At 43.2% G+C, this 14,273-nt stretch overlaps 1 protein-coding gene across 7 annotated transcripts in view; it reads right to left on the bottom strand.

The window, feature by feature from the left end:
• ANKS1A (ankyrin repeat and sterile alpha motif domain containing 1A) overlaps positions 1-14,273 on the bottom strand; it is a 188,739-nt gene that overhangs the window by 112,168 nt on the left and 62,298 nt on the right. For all 7 annotated transcript variants that reach the window (XM_081245311.1, XM_081245312.1, XM_081245314.1 and 4 more), the window contains exons 2-3: positions 3,461-3,541; positions 1,514-1,670 (exon numbers count right to left, since the gene is read on the bottom strand). In XM_081245311.1, coding sequence (XP_081101437.1) covers positions 1,514-1,670; positions 3,461-3,541 — 238 coding nt within the window. The remainder of the gene's footprint in view (positions 1-1,513; positions 1,671-3,460; positions 3,542-14,273) is intronic.

The raw sequence follows: 14,273 nt of genomic DNA, 5'->3' as shown, positions 1-14,273 counted from the left end.
CAAGCTAGCACACTCAAGTGGCTCAAAAATCCAAGCAGCTGTGTTCCAAGGCAAAAGTGAGCAAAGACAGGATTAGAAATGGTGGCTGAAAATTTCTTAAACGAGAAGGACTTTAATGGGTGACTAGATTTTTCCACATTGAGGAATATTAGTTAAAAGCAAACCTCTTTTATAAATTTCCTCCAGATAAGAGAAATTACTGTCACATTAGACAGGAGAAGTAAAATTGCATTTAGGTTCTAAAGAGGCAATTCTAAAGAGACAATTTTCCTTCCTAATGTTATAAAACAAACATCCTCATTGATGATCTTGAATGTCTGTTGCTCACCTACCCAGAAAATACAGCCAGAAGGGGGAAAGGGAGGCCGATGAACAGCTGTACACACACAATCTCCAAATGGAGAGAGCTGGGAGCACTGCTGTAGTTTTCTCACCCCTCACAGTGAAGCTGCCCTTCTCTGAATCAAAAGCGTGCTCTTAACAGCTCACTGAGAATGTGCATGGTCTTGCTGACAGGGGGACTTCAAGAATGGTTTCCTATTTTTTTGAGGAATAACCCTGATCTAATCCTACAGGCAACTGAACAATCTCCTCTCAGCAAAGTCACTAGTAAAACAGTCCTAAGCTTATTGAGAAAGGGCAGCATCTCTCTCCTTCAAGCAAATAAGAAAAGTATCTACTTCAGTTCAGAGCAGAGAGGGAAACAGGAGAATGGCTTGTCATTCAGAGAGGGCCCATCTCCTCGCAAATCGACACCATCTCAGATCCAAACTACAGGGAGGTGTATTTTATGAGAGGTTTGTCTAGAACTTATATAATTCAAATATAACTTTCCCAAAGGAATAAATATAAACAAGAGAAGGTACAGTCTCAGAGTACCTGAATCCATGGCCAGTGTGTGGTGTTTCTGCTCAAATGCTGCCTTTTTTATTTTTTGAGAATTCTCTCTGCTTTGTCAAAGCATGGTCAGTAGTAAATGAACATTAGAGGACCCATGGAAATGATCTTCATTCTGCTGAATCACCTCAGACCTCCACTCACGTGTCTTTGTGAGTTCATTTTTCAGCACTAGCACTCGCACCACCACTTCTGCAAGTTCTAATGCATGTAAAACAACGGCATGGTTCACATAGTACCAACACATGCTGGGAGTATTTCTGTTTATCAGCTAAAGCTGCACTGCCACGTTGATGGCAAAAGCCCACCAGTTTGAAATGAAGCCTGGGCAATTTTGCAGGATTTGCATTATTTCCAGTTTTGCACGTGAGGTGAGTATTTATAACTTTGTTACAGTACTATTCCAAATCTCCATGATTCAAATGCATATGAAATGCACCCTTCATGGTACAAGGTTTCCCTGACGCACTAGAAGGAGCAGCGCTGGGAAGAGGGGTATCACCCTTAGTCCAGGGAAGAGCTGGTTCCCTGAGATCTGAGCTACGGGACTGAGACGGTGATGGGGCTACCAAGGTCTGGCTGTAGCTGAGTGGAGAAAGCTTCCCTTCCCTCCAACCTGTTCATTGACTTTGGTGTGTGAGGGCCCTTGATGGATGAGCAATCGCACTATCTGGGCATCTCCTTTCCAGGCTGCCAAGTGCAGAGGGTAACAGCCTTTAGAGTCAGCCACGTTGGTCAGCGCGTCGTTCCTCAGAAGAACCTCGACCACATCCCTAGAAGGCAAAAATCGATCATGAGTTTGCAGAACCCACAAGTCTTTCGTACTAACAGTTCTGCACATCTGTTTGGCACAAAGCCCTTTCACAGAGATTATCTCATCTGGCTCCCCATCTCTACCTGAGCTCACCGCCCAGCTCTTCCTTTTATTCCATGAGCTCCTTGTACAGCTGTTGACAGCAGCTGAGCCATCTTGAGGCACACTACACTGACTCATCACCTCCCAGTGTATCTGGGCTTTCTACATAATCCATCTATTTTCCATTATTTTGAAAACGTCTGGTCCCCTTGTCTAAACCTTGCAATATTTCCTTGTTTGTGATGTTGAAACAGCATTCAGGGATAGAATTTACATAAAAGCAGTCATGCAAAACAAATATCATTATTCACCACATTATCCAGAGCATTTAGTGATGTGGGAGCTGGAAGCGGACAGGCAGAGCGGAATTAAAGTGGTTGCAAACATAAGCCAGATGTATATGGTATCACTTGATACATCCAGAAAGAAGGACTTGGCTTCCTTCTTGGTGACACCACTAATTAAGTAGATATAAATGTATAACTATCCCCATGCACATGAGGTCAAAGAAAATCTCCACTGTAAATAAAAACAGCATCTGGAGATGAACTTGGCTAACAAGCTACAGTCATTTAAGTCTGAGATTCACTTTAATTCAGGTTACCCCACCATTTAAGGTGGAGGGAGTCTCTACAGATTTTCTGTAAGCTTTGTCTAAGATGGTTATAGAAAAGACCACATTACAGGAAATGATCACATTCCATATACCTTAGAAAAGTTTAATGTAGAAGGAAACAGCCATTGCTTCTTTCCGGCACATCAGCATCAATTAGGCTGGGCCAAATATTGCAAAAGTGAGACAGAATACCATGAGGTGGTAGGGCCCTGTTCTCGCTCGGAAAAATCTAAATGGTCCCAATAATCCTTTCTCATCAAAACTAAACTTCTACTGCTTATCTCCTTTAGTATTATGCCTCAAACTCTCCCCGATGCCCTGTCTTCCGTTACACTCTGGTTTTCCTTCTTCCTGGCAAATCTACGCACTGTACTCCACCACTCGGCCTGCTCCTGCTCTGAGCCTTGCCATTCTCTCTCACTTGAAGGGCAGCGCTGTCTTCAAGCTGCCAAACCACTGAAACCTGTGCCTTCTCTCAAACCACCACCCACCCCCTCGCCAAAGCACACCTTCTCCAGAAAACTTCCCAGACAAACCCCACACAAATCACAAATTCCTGATAACCTCTCTATACTCAAGGGAATTAAATAGGCCATATTATTTATTTATTTTTCCCCTTAAAAATGGTTCTTGTTGTGGACAAGGCTAATTTTATGAGGAAAGAGTGGCAAGCAGAAAGATAAAGTCAACAGAAAGAAAGTTTCTCATGACCACTCGATCTATTTTCAGTTTATAAAGGGGCTGGTTACATAATACATTATCCAGCACCATTATGTTCTGGCTGCCCCACATCTGAGCTTCGTATTCAGATCACTGTAAGGCACTGCCCCATTTCAAAGGCGAAAAGAATAAGCAGAAGAAAGGTAAAACTTAACCTTTGGTTAAAGTTATTTTGGGAGTGGGGTGGGGAAGGACGTTTATATTATACACTAAAGAGACACTCAAGAATTCTGGACGGACTAAATTTAGTTTTTCTCTGTTCTTCAGCATCCCTGCTTTGTACACCTTTACAGAAGGAAAAAATTTAAAAAGACAATCTGAAGGCTTGGGTTCTGAAGAGTGGGGCAGGAATGTAGCACGTTAATACTTACTTATGGCCATTCAAAGCAGCATGGTGCAAAGGTGTATACCCAGTGCTGTCAACACAGTTCACATTTGGCCCTCTCCAGATGCTACAGGGGGAAAAAAAAAGACTGAAGTCACAAACCAAATTTAGAGACAGCTAGCTGCCTGGAAAAGAATTCTGTGTGGTGGTTAACCAAACGGGTTACTTCCACATGACTCCCGATAAAAGAAAGCAGCTATTTACTACAGAAATGCACAGCACTGAGGGTACACAGTGGGGTGCTGAACAAGGAGTCAAGTATCAAGACAACGGTGTCATCATTTCAGAGCTTGTTTTCCTGTATCATTCTCTTCATTGGTAACTTTATTATTCACTCAGTCTGGGACTCGTGTCTCTGAGTACTGTCAGGATTGTAAGAACAGCTCGTTGAAAGGTCATCAAAAATATCACTGAACCAGGGACTTCCCTGGTGGCGCAGTGGTTAAGAATCAGCCTGCCAATGCAGGGGACACCGGTTTGATCCCTGGTCCGGGAAGATCCCACATGCTGCAGAGCAAGTAAGCCTGTGTGCCACAACTACTGAGCCTGCGCTCTAGAGCCTGCGAGCCACAACTACTAAGCCTGCGTGCCACAACTACGAAGGCCGCACGCCTAGAGCCCATGCTCTGCAACAAGAGAAGCCAACGCAATGAGAAGCCTGCATACCGCAACAAAGACCCAATGCAGCCAAAAATTTTAAAAAAATCACTGAACCAAACCACTCAGTCAGTTACAGGTACTGAGTACCCACCTCTACTCCTGGTGACTGAAGGCTTGAGAGAAACTCTAGACCAGATAATCAGGATCATTCAACCACAAGGACCAAGATCAAAGAACCCACATTCATAAAAGCACCAGGATACATGTGTTAAGATGCAAGGGACAATTCTGTCTTTCCTTTGTGAATATGTCTTATTGGTAATAAAAAGAATAACAACAGAATCTACAATTTGAGTGCCTTATTTGAATCAGAAATACCAGACTAAGACGGTTGAAATGTCATCTCATTTAATCCTCAAAGCCTTAATTCTGACTTCTGTTTCATACCTGACTACACTGGCCAGAGCTTCTAAAATACTATTAAGTAGTAGAGGGCAGCCTTGTTTTGTCCTGCTAATGTTACTGGCAGTTAGTCTGAGGTAGACACTCTGTAACATGTAAAGGCAGTATCTTATTTTTTTCCTTTTTAAATGTATTAGAAATACTGTTTAATTTAAATACGTTCTTGCATCTATGGATAATATCATAGTTTTTCACAGTGAACCAACTAAAATGTTACCAATAGCTTTCTTAATATTGAGCCATTCTTTCATTCCTGGAATAAACCTTATTTGGCCATTATCCATTAGGGCCATATCAGTGACTTCTACTTGAGAGTATTTTACTTAGCATTTTCACATCTGCATTCATAAAGGAAGCTGGTCTAAAGTTTTTGCTTTTTGTGCTATCGTTATTGGGTGATATCAGTATTAGGTTTAAGTCACAGATCACCTGGGCAGCTATCTACGCATTTCTATATTCAGGAATCACTGACATAGAGCACTAAAATTATAATCACCAGTAAAACCATCTGGGCCCAGAGGCTTTATACACAGATGTTGGAAGCAGCATTATTTATAACAATAAAATTTTAGAAATAGCCCAAAAGTCCATCAACAGAGAAATGACTATGATAACTAAGGTGGAGACACACAGAATATTATATATTATTTATATTGCTATGTAATAAGACAGAATAGAGGTTACAATATAATGCTAAGGAGAAAAAAGAAAGAAAATTGTAAATATTGTAGAGAAAAAATATATATGAGAGACATTTATCAGGATTGTGGATTGAGTGCACAAGTTTACCCCATCTCCTGTCTAAAGTTGTATGAAGTGAAACGATTCCCACCCTACACCACAGATAATTGATGGACATAAAATAGATAGAGAGATTCAGCCTAAGAAAATAAGAAAAAATGTTATCAAGTAACTGGCAATGTTGAGGGATTCCTAAAAGGCAGAAATGAGACAAGGCTAGATCTACAGAAACACAACCTAGAAGAATGCCAATTAAAATAATCACATACCACTTTTCACCTATCAGACTGACAAAAATGAAAATGATGACATTATAAAACACTTGTAAAGATCAGGGAAACACACACTCTTAAATATCACCGGTATGAGTTTAAATTGGTGAATTCCTCTGGGAAGACAATTTGGCAGCACCCACCAAAACCAAAAATAGGCATTCACTCTGGGCCAGCATTTCCACTTCAGGCACCATCCAACAGAAACGCTTGTACATGCGCACAAAGACACATCCTTGTTCAGGACTGATCCACTGTAAGAGTAAGAACTACACACTTAACGTCCACCTATAGGTAGGGAGTTAAATACCAGGTACCCCAATAAAATGAATTATTACGTAACAGTTAACAACAACAAGAAAGGAAAGAAAACAAGTTGGACTTATGTGTCCTGACGTGGAAAGATTTTATAAGACATGCTGTGTTACAGCAAAGTGAAAAAAAGAAGTCACTGTATAAGTCAAAAGATGAGCCCTCATTTTATAAGTACACACATGCACGCACACACACACACGCACACACACACACACACCCTTGGATGGCGATGGGAAGCATGCTCATCCAGTGTTGACGGTGGTTCCCTCTGGGGAAGGAAGCGTGTGTCACGGGGGCACCACAGAGTGGTGAAGGGGGACTTTCGCGTTCTGCTCTACCACACTATATAAAACACAGTGAGAATATATTCATGTAGTAGTCTTTTTAGAATATTTTTTTTAAAGAGGGGAAGGAACCTACGTACAGGGAAAAGAAGAGAAAAAAATGAAATGTTAATAATAAATGGTTGTATATGTGTGACACGGGTCACTTTAATAAGCATGTAGGTATTTGGCTTAAAAGCTTAAGATAAATTTTAAGTGAAAAGAGAGGACATGTGTACTCTGACAGCTACATTATTTGTTCCTTGTCAATTAAGGAAGCTGGTGACAAGGTCAGGAGCTTGAGTTTCTTCCTGGTGTCCCCATCCTCCATTAAACTTGGATTCCTATAGCACCTTCCAAACAAAGAGTTAAAAGCAATGATCTCTTTATCACATTTATACCTCATTTCCTAAACCAAAAATGATATACCTATGCCTGACAATGAATAGAACGATGGAAAGTGAAACAGATCTGGAAAATCTAGGAGGTACAATTTTCATACTTAGTTTCAAATTGCCCCACAAGACAAAAAATCATCATTCTATTATAAACTAGGTGACACTAAAGTCCAAAAACAAATTATTTGCCCCAAATTACAAGCCAAATCAGTGGCAGATCCAAAACTCCCATTTATGGTGTTCTTGGCCTTTGGCCAAACAGGGACTTCGTGATCCAACCGGATGACAAGATGAAGTGAAGGTGCAGTCATACAAGGTCACACACAATAGCAAGATGACTGGAATAAACAAGAGGAGTTGGGAAAAAGGGAACAGTAACACTGGTTAAAGCAGCGGGAGCTCAGGTCTGTCAGCTCCTAGTACTGCATTAGGAACCTGCTACCTCTTCAACCATCTCAATCCCGGTCCCAAAGTAACCTTAAAACTGAGGTTTGAACTGCCCTTGCTTTTAACAAAAAGGCAGAACTGAGCAAGCCCTCTGTCATTTTCTAACGTTTACCTCCATGTCTCCGGTTTAGAGGTGATTAAGTTTGGATATCCCCTACCAGCACTAAAACTACCTCAAAACAATGAGAAAAGACAAGGCAGAAAGATAAGCACTTTCCTGCATAAAGCTGCAACTGGATAAGGCCTTTCCCCCTCCTTTTTCTCTAACTAGCATTTCTTCTAAATGCTCATGTAGAAAATTTGGGGGGAATGCGGAATATATTAAATAAAACCTAAATGAAGATGGAGAACTGTCATCTCTCTGCTTGGAATCTTAGCTTCAGACAGGATGGTAGTAACATCCCCCTCCACCCAAGTTTCTTCCTTTTTGGCAGCCCGAGAAAAGAGTTATTTACAATCTAGGCCTTCCTCCCTATCACAGCTGTCCTATTAAGTTTCTCTAAAGCAGTAAGTACCAAAGGGCTGATCACTGACAAACAAAAGCAGAGCAGAGAGCACCAAGAGAACCAGGAGAAAAAAAAAAAAAAAAGGTACAGGAGATCCCTAAACATTTAGTGCACCATCACCACAGCACTGATTACATCTGACCTTGGACCACAGTGAATTCTTTATGCTGCACTTCCATACTATATATTTTAAGCCCTTTAAGGGAATCCTTCATGTTTCCAAGAGCACAGCACTGTGCAAGGAACTGTCCAGGGCTACCAGTTTGCAACTTCTAACATTCGGTTTTTCCTAACCTGCGACCCCAGTGTGACATGATCTCTATGTAGTGTAACGAACCTGCTACTCTCTATCCATTAAAAATGGCAACAATCTCTTGATGGGACATGTAAGCATACTGCATCTGAGATATCTTTACATAAAACACAGAGACAGAAGAACCATAAGTTGGAACCAAAGTGGCCAGTCCACTTTCATCTGTGACTGCTCTGTGGGATCAGGACTAAACGATATCCTACAGTGGCTCTTAGCTGTCAGCAAGCTTGCTTCATGTTGTCCAGTTACCTAACTGCTTACTTCACACAGACAAGTAATGGCATCTCAATGGGCTGGCAGAGTGTCCAACCCAGTTCAACTGAGTAAATGTTTAGGCACTATCTTCCATACGCCAGAAAGTTATAGTCTCCACCCTTGAGGAGAGTGGGGAAGTCAGACAAGTAAACAAATGACGACACACTGCGTGAATTCTGGGAAGTATGCAAAGCATAGCTCACAGGGAGATGGGAATAAGGGAGGCTTTGCAGAAGACGAGACACTTAAGCTGAGCCTTTAAAGCTCAGATGGAATCAGCCAGGCAGGAGAAACAAGGAGGAAACGCGCAAATTCAAGGTCTCCTGAGTAGTCCCAGCAAACTGGGGCAAGTGCAAGTACCTGTGAGTGGCTGGAGCATGATGGTGAATGCGAGGATGGAGAGGCAGGCAGAGCCAGGTCATGAAGGGTCCTGTGGGCCACTGAAAGTTTCAAGCAGGGAATGATCAGATGTAAGTTTTACAAAAATCCTTCTGTTGACAGCTGGGAAGTGGGAACTTAGTGAATTTGTTATTCACCATACTGTTGATGGTTTTAAATATTTCAGAATTTGAAAAAAAATCATTATGCTAAGCATTTGTATAGACAATAGACTGGAAGAAGTGTGTGACTAGATCCAGGGAGCCCAGCTAGAAGTTAGCAATTCAGGCATGAAGTAAGGACCTGAACAAAGGCAGTGGTAAGGAGTGCTGAGAAAAAAGGACAGATTCAATAGAAAAGACAGGATCTGGTGACCAAATTGGGCAGGGGTGGGTGTGTGTGAACAATTCAGTGGCTAATGAGAGAGTAATTTGAGGAGGAAAACCAGTGTTGCTTTGTTTTGTGATTGTGGCAGTATGAGGCAGGGGAGGGGAGGAGGCACAGGGAGTTTTGTTTTGGATTAGCTGAGGCTGAAATGAATTTGGACTCCCATGTGTAGATGTCCAGTCAGTAGGCAGATGAGGGTCTGGAACACCATGGTTACATGGTTAGTTTAAAATGACAATGCTCAAATGTTGACAAACATGTATGTTGCCCTTACAACGATATTATAAAGTAGGGAATACATGTTGTTATTTCCATCTTACAGGTAGGAAAACTGAAGTCCAAATGACTTACTGATTGTCATATAGCTAATTAACGTGGAACTGAAACAAAATCCCACGTCTGACTTCTAGTGCATATTCCTTCTACTTTATTCAGGCTCTTGACCTTAACTGTTGAGACAAAACAACTTGGAGGGACTTCCCTGGTGCCTCAGTGGTTAAGAATCTGCCTGCCAGTGCAGGGGACACAGGTTCGAGTCCCGGTCCGGGAAGATCCCACATGCCACGGAGCAACTAAGCCCGTGCGCCACAACTACTGAGCCTGCACGCTAGAGCCCGTGAGCCACAACTACTGAGCCCACGACCCACAACTACTGAGCCCACGTGCCACAACTACTGAAGCCCACATGCCTAGAGCCCGTGCTCCGCAACAAGAGAAGCCACCAGCCCGCACACCGCGATGAGTAGCCCCCACTTGTCGCAACTAGAGAAAGCCCGCGAGCAGCAACAGAAACCCAATGCAGCCAAAAATAAATAAATAAATTTATTTTTTAAAAAAACACAAAAGAACTTGGAGCTCTGTGGGTCTCCTCCTGCATTAGTTCTCAGGAGGTCAAAGACTCTCAGAACACCAAGTCGGAAAAGGGCCTGCTCCATCACTGACCCTGTGAAGAGGGAGCAACGGCAACAAACTTGAGGGGGAAGAGAGGTTCTGGGCAGCTCTCCATCAATTCTTCATTAAATCATTAAGGTCTAAACAGGAGTTTGTCTCATCAGCCTTTTTCTGCCAAAGGCCTTCTCTGTTTTCCTCTTTTAGTTATCCTTGCAAAGGCAGATTTATCTCTGAACCTCAGGAAGGACTGGCAGTTTTCCAACAGAAGGAAACATTGTCCAAAGTCAGTCTAATTTTAAAAAGACTTCATCTTACTCAAATGAATTTGACACATCCTTACTAAAATGCTTTCTACATAATTAACTGTTGAAGGTAAAAGGAGAGATAATAAGGAGTCTAGGAAACCATTCCCATTGTCAAAGAATCCTGTGATCTTTGGAGAAAGACACAACTTACAGACATGAAACGATCAGACAAGAAACCCCCAAAACAATGCCAAAGGAATTCTAGTTGACTGGGAAAAACTGAACATGTATATTTATTTCTGCTCAATCCTGAAACCCACTACAACGAGAGTAAAAACAAACAAAAAAAGAATACCAGAAGGATAACAGTGAACATAAAATGTCAACATGTTTGGAAGATGAAAAGTAGATAAATTAGCAAAGCTGAGAAAGTGAATCCCTGCATCCAGAGAAGGGGATGCCAATTCACACAAGCACCCTGGGAAGGGTCAGTGATTACAAGTACCTGGTGGCACAGGAGACCAGAGATGAGGAGGGGCTGAAAACGAGGACTTGACACAAATTCTGTATGCAGCAGCATTAGCCCACCAGGTCTCCGGTCACATCCAGGGCAGCCAGTAGCCTATTACCCCTGCACCCAGGCAGGAGAAGGTGGATTTACTTTGCGAAGAAACTGAACCAGGTGGGCTCTAAACCCAGGGACTTTAGGAACAGCAGAAGTTAGGAAGAGGCACTGTACCGAAAACAAAGGCCCTAAAAGGAAGTTTACATCCTGAAGGACGAGGTTCCAGACCTGCTCACCCACTTGGCTCCCAAAATGCTAAGAGCCCTACCCTCCACTTGCGAACAGAAGGTTAGAAGATTTTTTCCTGTAGAAACCAAATGACTCCACAGAAAGGTTCAATAGATGCTGACTTTCAGGGATTCCCCAACAAAGCAGGTGGATTTCTGCCCAAACTCCCTAGACAGAGCATATAAAACCCATCCCTGACAAGTTCATCCCACCTCTGTATAGACCATCCAATCGGCTTTTTTTGGTGTCTCACTTTTAAATGAAAATGACAACCAAGGATCACCATACATTTGAGGAAAGCATTCAACATGAAAAGAGAGAGCACAAAACAAACAGAATAAAGGAACTCTACGGAACCAAATAAAACCTCAACCAAAAAAGCCTATTATCAGGGCTTCCCTGGTGGCGCAGTGGTTGGGAGTCCGCCTGCCGATGCAGGGGGCGCGGGTTCGTGCCCCAGTCCGGGAGGATCCCACGTGCCGTGGAGCGGCTGGGCCCGTGGGCCATGGCCGCTGGGCTTGCGCGTCCGGGGCCTGTGCTCCGCAACGGGAGAGGCACAGCAGTGAGAGGCCCGCGTACCGCAAAAAAAAAAAAAGCCTATTATCACACAAGAACTGGATTAGAAAAAATTGAAACAATCAGTGTAAAGCTTTTGGAAATTAAAAAATTATAGTAGTGGGACTTCCCTGGTGGCACAGTGGTTAAGAATCTGCCTGCCAATGCAGGGGACATGGGTTCAAGTCCTAGTCTGGGAAGATCCCACATGCCGTGGAGCAACTAAGCCCATGAGCCACAACTACTGAGCCTGCGGTCTAGAGCCTGTGAGCCACAACTAGTGAGCCCATGTGCCACAACTACGGAAGCCCGCATGCCACAACTACTGAAGCCTGCGCACCTAGAGCCCGTGCTCTGCAACAGGAGAAGCCACCGCAATGAGAAGCCCGCGCACCACAATGAAGAATAGCCCCCACTCGCTGCAACTAAAGAAAGCCCGTGCACAGCAACAAAGACCCAATGCAGCCAAAAATAAATAAAATAATTTTTAAAAAATTACAGTAGAAATATAAGTATAAATAAAGAGCTAGAAGATAAAGCTCAGTAAATCCTTCAGAAAGTGGAACCAAAAAAGAGATAGGAAATTCCACAGAAAAGATAAGAAAATTAGAGGACCAAGAGTTCCAGAGAAAGAAAGAGGAGAGGAGAAAATTATCAAAGAAATAAATTTTCCTAGAACTGAAGGATATGAACTTCCAGTTCAAAGAGTCCATCTTATACTTAGTACAATAAATAATTTTTTAAAAGACCCATCCCAAGGCACACTGAAATTTTAGAATACATGGGATAAAGAGAATACAGTCTCCAGAGAGGAAAAACAGTTCGCATACAAAGGACTGACTGGCATCAGAACTTTCAATAATTTCAAGACTTTCAAAAAGTCTTATGGCTTTCGTTTCTGTAAGCCATAATACAAAGGAGCAACGCTTTCAAAATTCGAAGGTGAAATGATTTCCAACCTAGAATTCTATAGCAGACAAAGAATCAGTCAAGTATAAACAGAGAATAAAGATATTTTTATCCATGCAGAGTCTTAAATTTTACCTCCCACACGCCCTTTTATCAGAAAGTGACTGGAGGATGTGCTCTACCAAAAAAACGAGCAAACCAAGAAAGAAGAAGACAGGCATCCAGGAAAGGGGACAAAAAAAGGCAAAGGGAATCAAGTGTACAGCAAGCCTCAGAAATACCCAACCATCGCTGGAGGATGCAGGGCTTTGGCATCTGTGGGAGAAAATAAAACTGACAAGATCAACTGACGGTTCTGCCTGGAATGTGGAAAAGAATATTTAGGGGGCTTTCCTGGTGGTGCAGTGGTTGAGAGTCCGCCTGCCGATGCAGGGGACACGGGTTCGTGCCTCAGTCCGGGAAGATTCCACATGCCGCAGAGCGGCTGGGCCCGTGGGCCATGGCCGCTGAGCCTGCGCATCCAGAGCCTGTGCTCCGCAACTGGAGAGGCCACAACAGTGAGAGGCCCGCGTACCACAAAAAAAAGAAAAAAAATAGCAACATAAGCATAATAATCAGAAATATGGAGGAAACACCTGAAGCTCAGAGCTAAGAGCTAGAAGTGGCTGCTTTCCCAGAAAAGAATTCAGGTGTGTACAAATGCCCCCTGGTAAGGATGGTGCAGAAACGATTCTGACACAACACGTCAGGCTAAGACAAGTCCTTGTCAACTACGAAATGTATATTTCTGGTCACCTTGGCTTTTGTGGCCATGCATTTTGTGTTTCAAACATGTGACGAAAGGCAGTGACTTTGAAGGGTTTATTCCCTTATGAGAGAGAAACACAGTGGAAAGGCAACGCCCCATTTTAACCTCACAGGTGACACAACTCACACAAAAAACTTGGAAGGATGGCCCCCTTTTTCCACAAAGCCAGCAAGGAGCTCTCCCCTCTCCTGCCAAGAACAAGGGTCTTCTGTTTCTAGTCAGTAATCTGTGCACACACAATACCCACCCCTCTGCCCCCCACACATACACACAAGCCAGCAAGTTCCTGGAGAGCAGGGACTGTTAGAAACCTTGTACATTCATGCCAGTAACTGCTATGTTCAATCACTGCCTCCCTATCAACGCCGGTAAGGGGAAGGGGGAATGGCAATGGTGGCAGGAGGGAGCACAGTCTCAACATGGACATGGATATGACAACCTGAGACATGATACCACTGCGGGAGCGCGCTGCTCTTACTGTGATGCAGTCACGAGGAATAATGTGCAATCACATTTTTACAAGCCATATTTCCCTCACTGTTTACGCTATTACTTTGGGGGCCCTTATCTTTTATTTGATTCAATTTACCTTAGCCTGGCTTCTTAACACTCCAGCATTCACTGCTTCTGTTCCGCAACAGGAAAAGTCACAGAAGTGCTGAACTGCATGAAAATGGTCTCCAGAGTTCAAAATTCTGACTCCTGTCACACCGCATGCTCCATGATAGCAGGGACCGTGCCCATCTTGTACCACCTTCCCAAACAGCAAGCACACAGTACGGGGCACAGAGTAAATACTCAAATATTTGTGGGGAGGGGGAAGGAGCGGAAAAGCCACTGTGCTATTCTAGGTTCCTTATAATAAATAAGACCAAGCCACTGCCCTAAAGAACCTCAGAGGCATAGAAGCAAAAAATTATAATGCAGTGTGATTCATGCTATAAAAGAACTGTGTAAACGCTAAGGGAACACGGGTGACCGCTTGGATGAATGGCATCCGTTCTCAAGAAAAAGGGATGAAAGGGCTCTGCAACCAGGGGGAAGGGTGTGTGACCACACTGCAGCCAAGGTGATCTTTTAAGAGCAAACACTTCCTAGTTTTCTGCACTCCTCATGCAGGCTCTTCTTTCCTAGAAGGTCAGGCTCCCTCCTGCCTCCTCCCCAACCCCCCATTCCATCCTGCCTCTTCAACTCCCCTTCA

The sequence above is a fragment of the Mesoplodon bidens genome (genome assembly GCF_964165515.1).
Source record: "Mesoplodon bidens genome assembly, chromosome: 10".
Taxonomy (NCBI): Eukaryota; Metazoa; Chordata; class Mammalia; order Artiodactyla; family Ziphiidae; genus Mesoplodon; species Mesoplodon bidens.
This window is presented reverse-complemented; position numbering and strand designations above follow the sequence as displayed.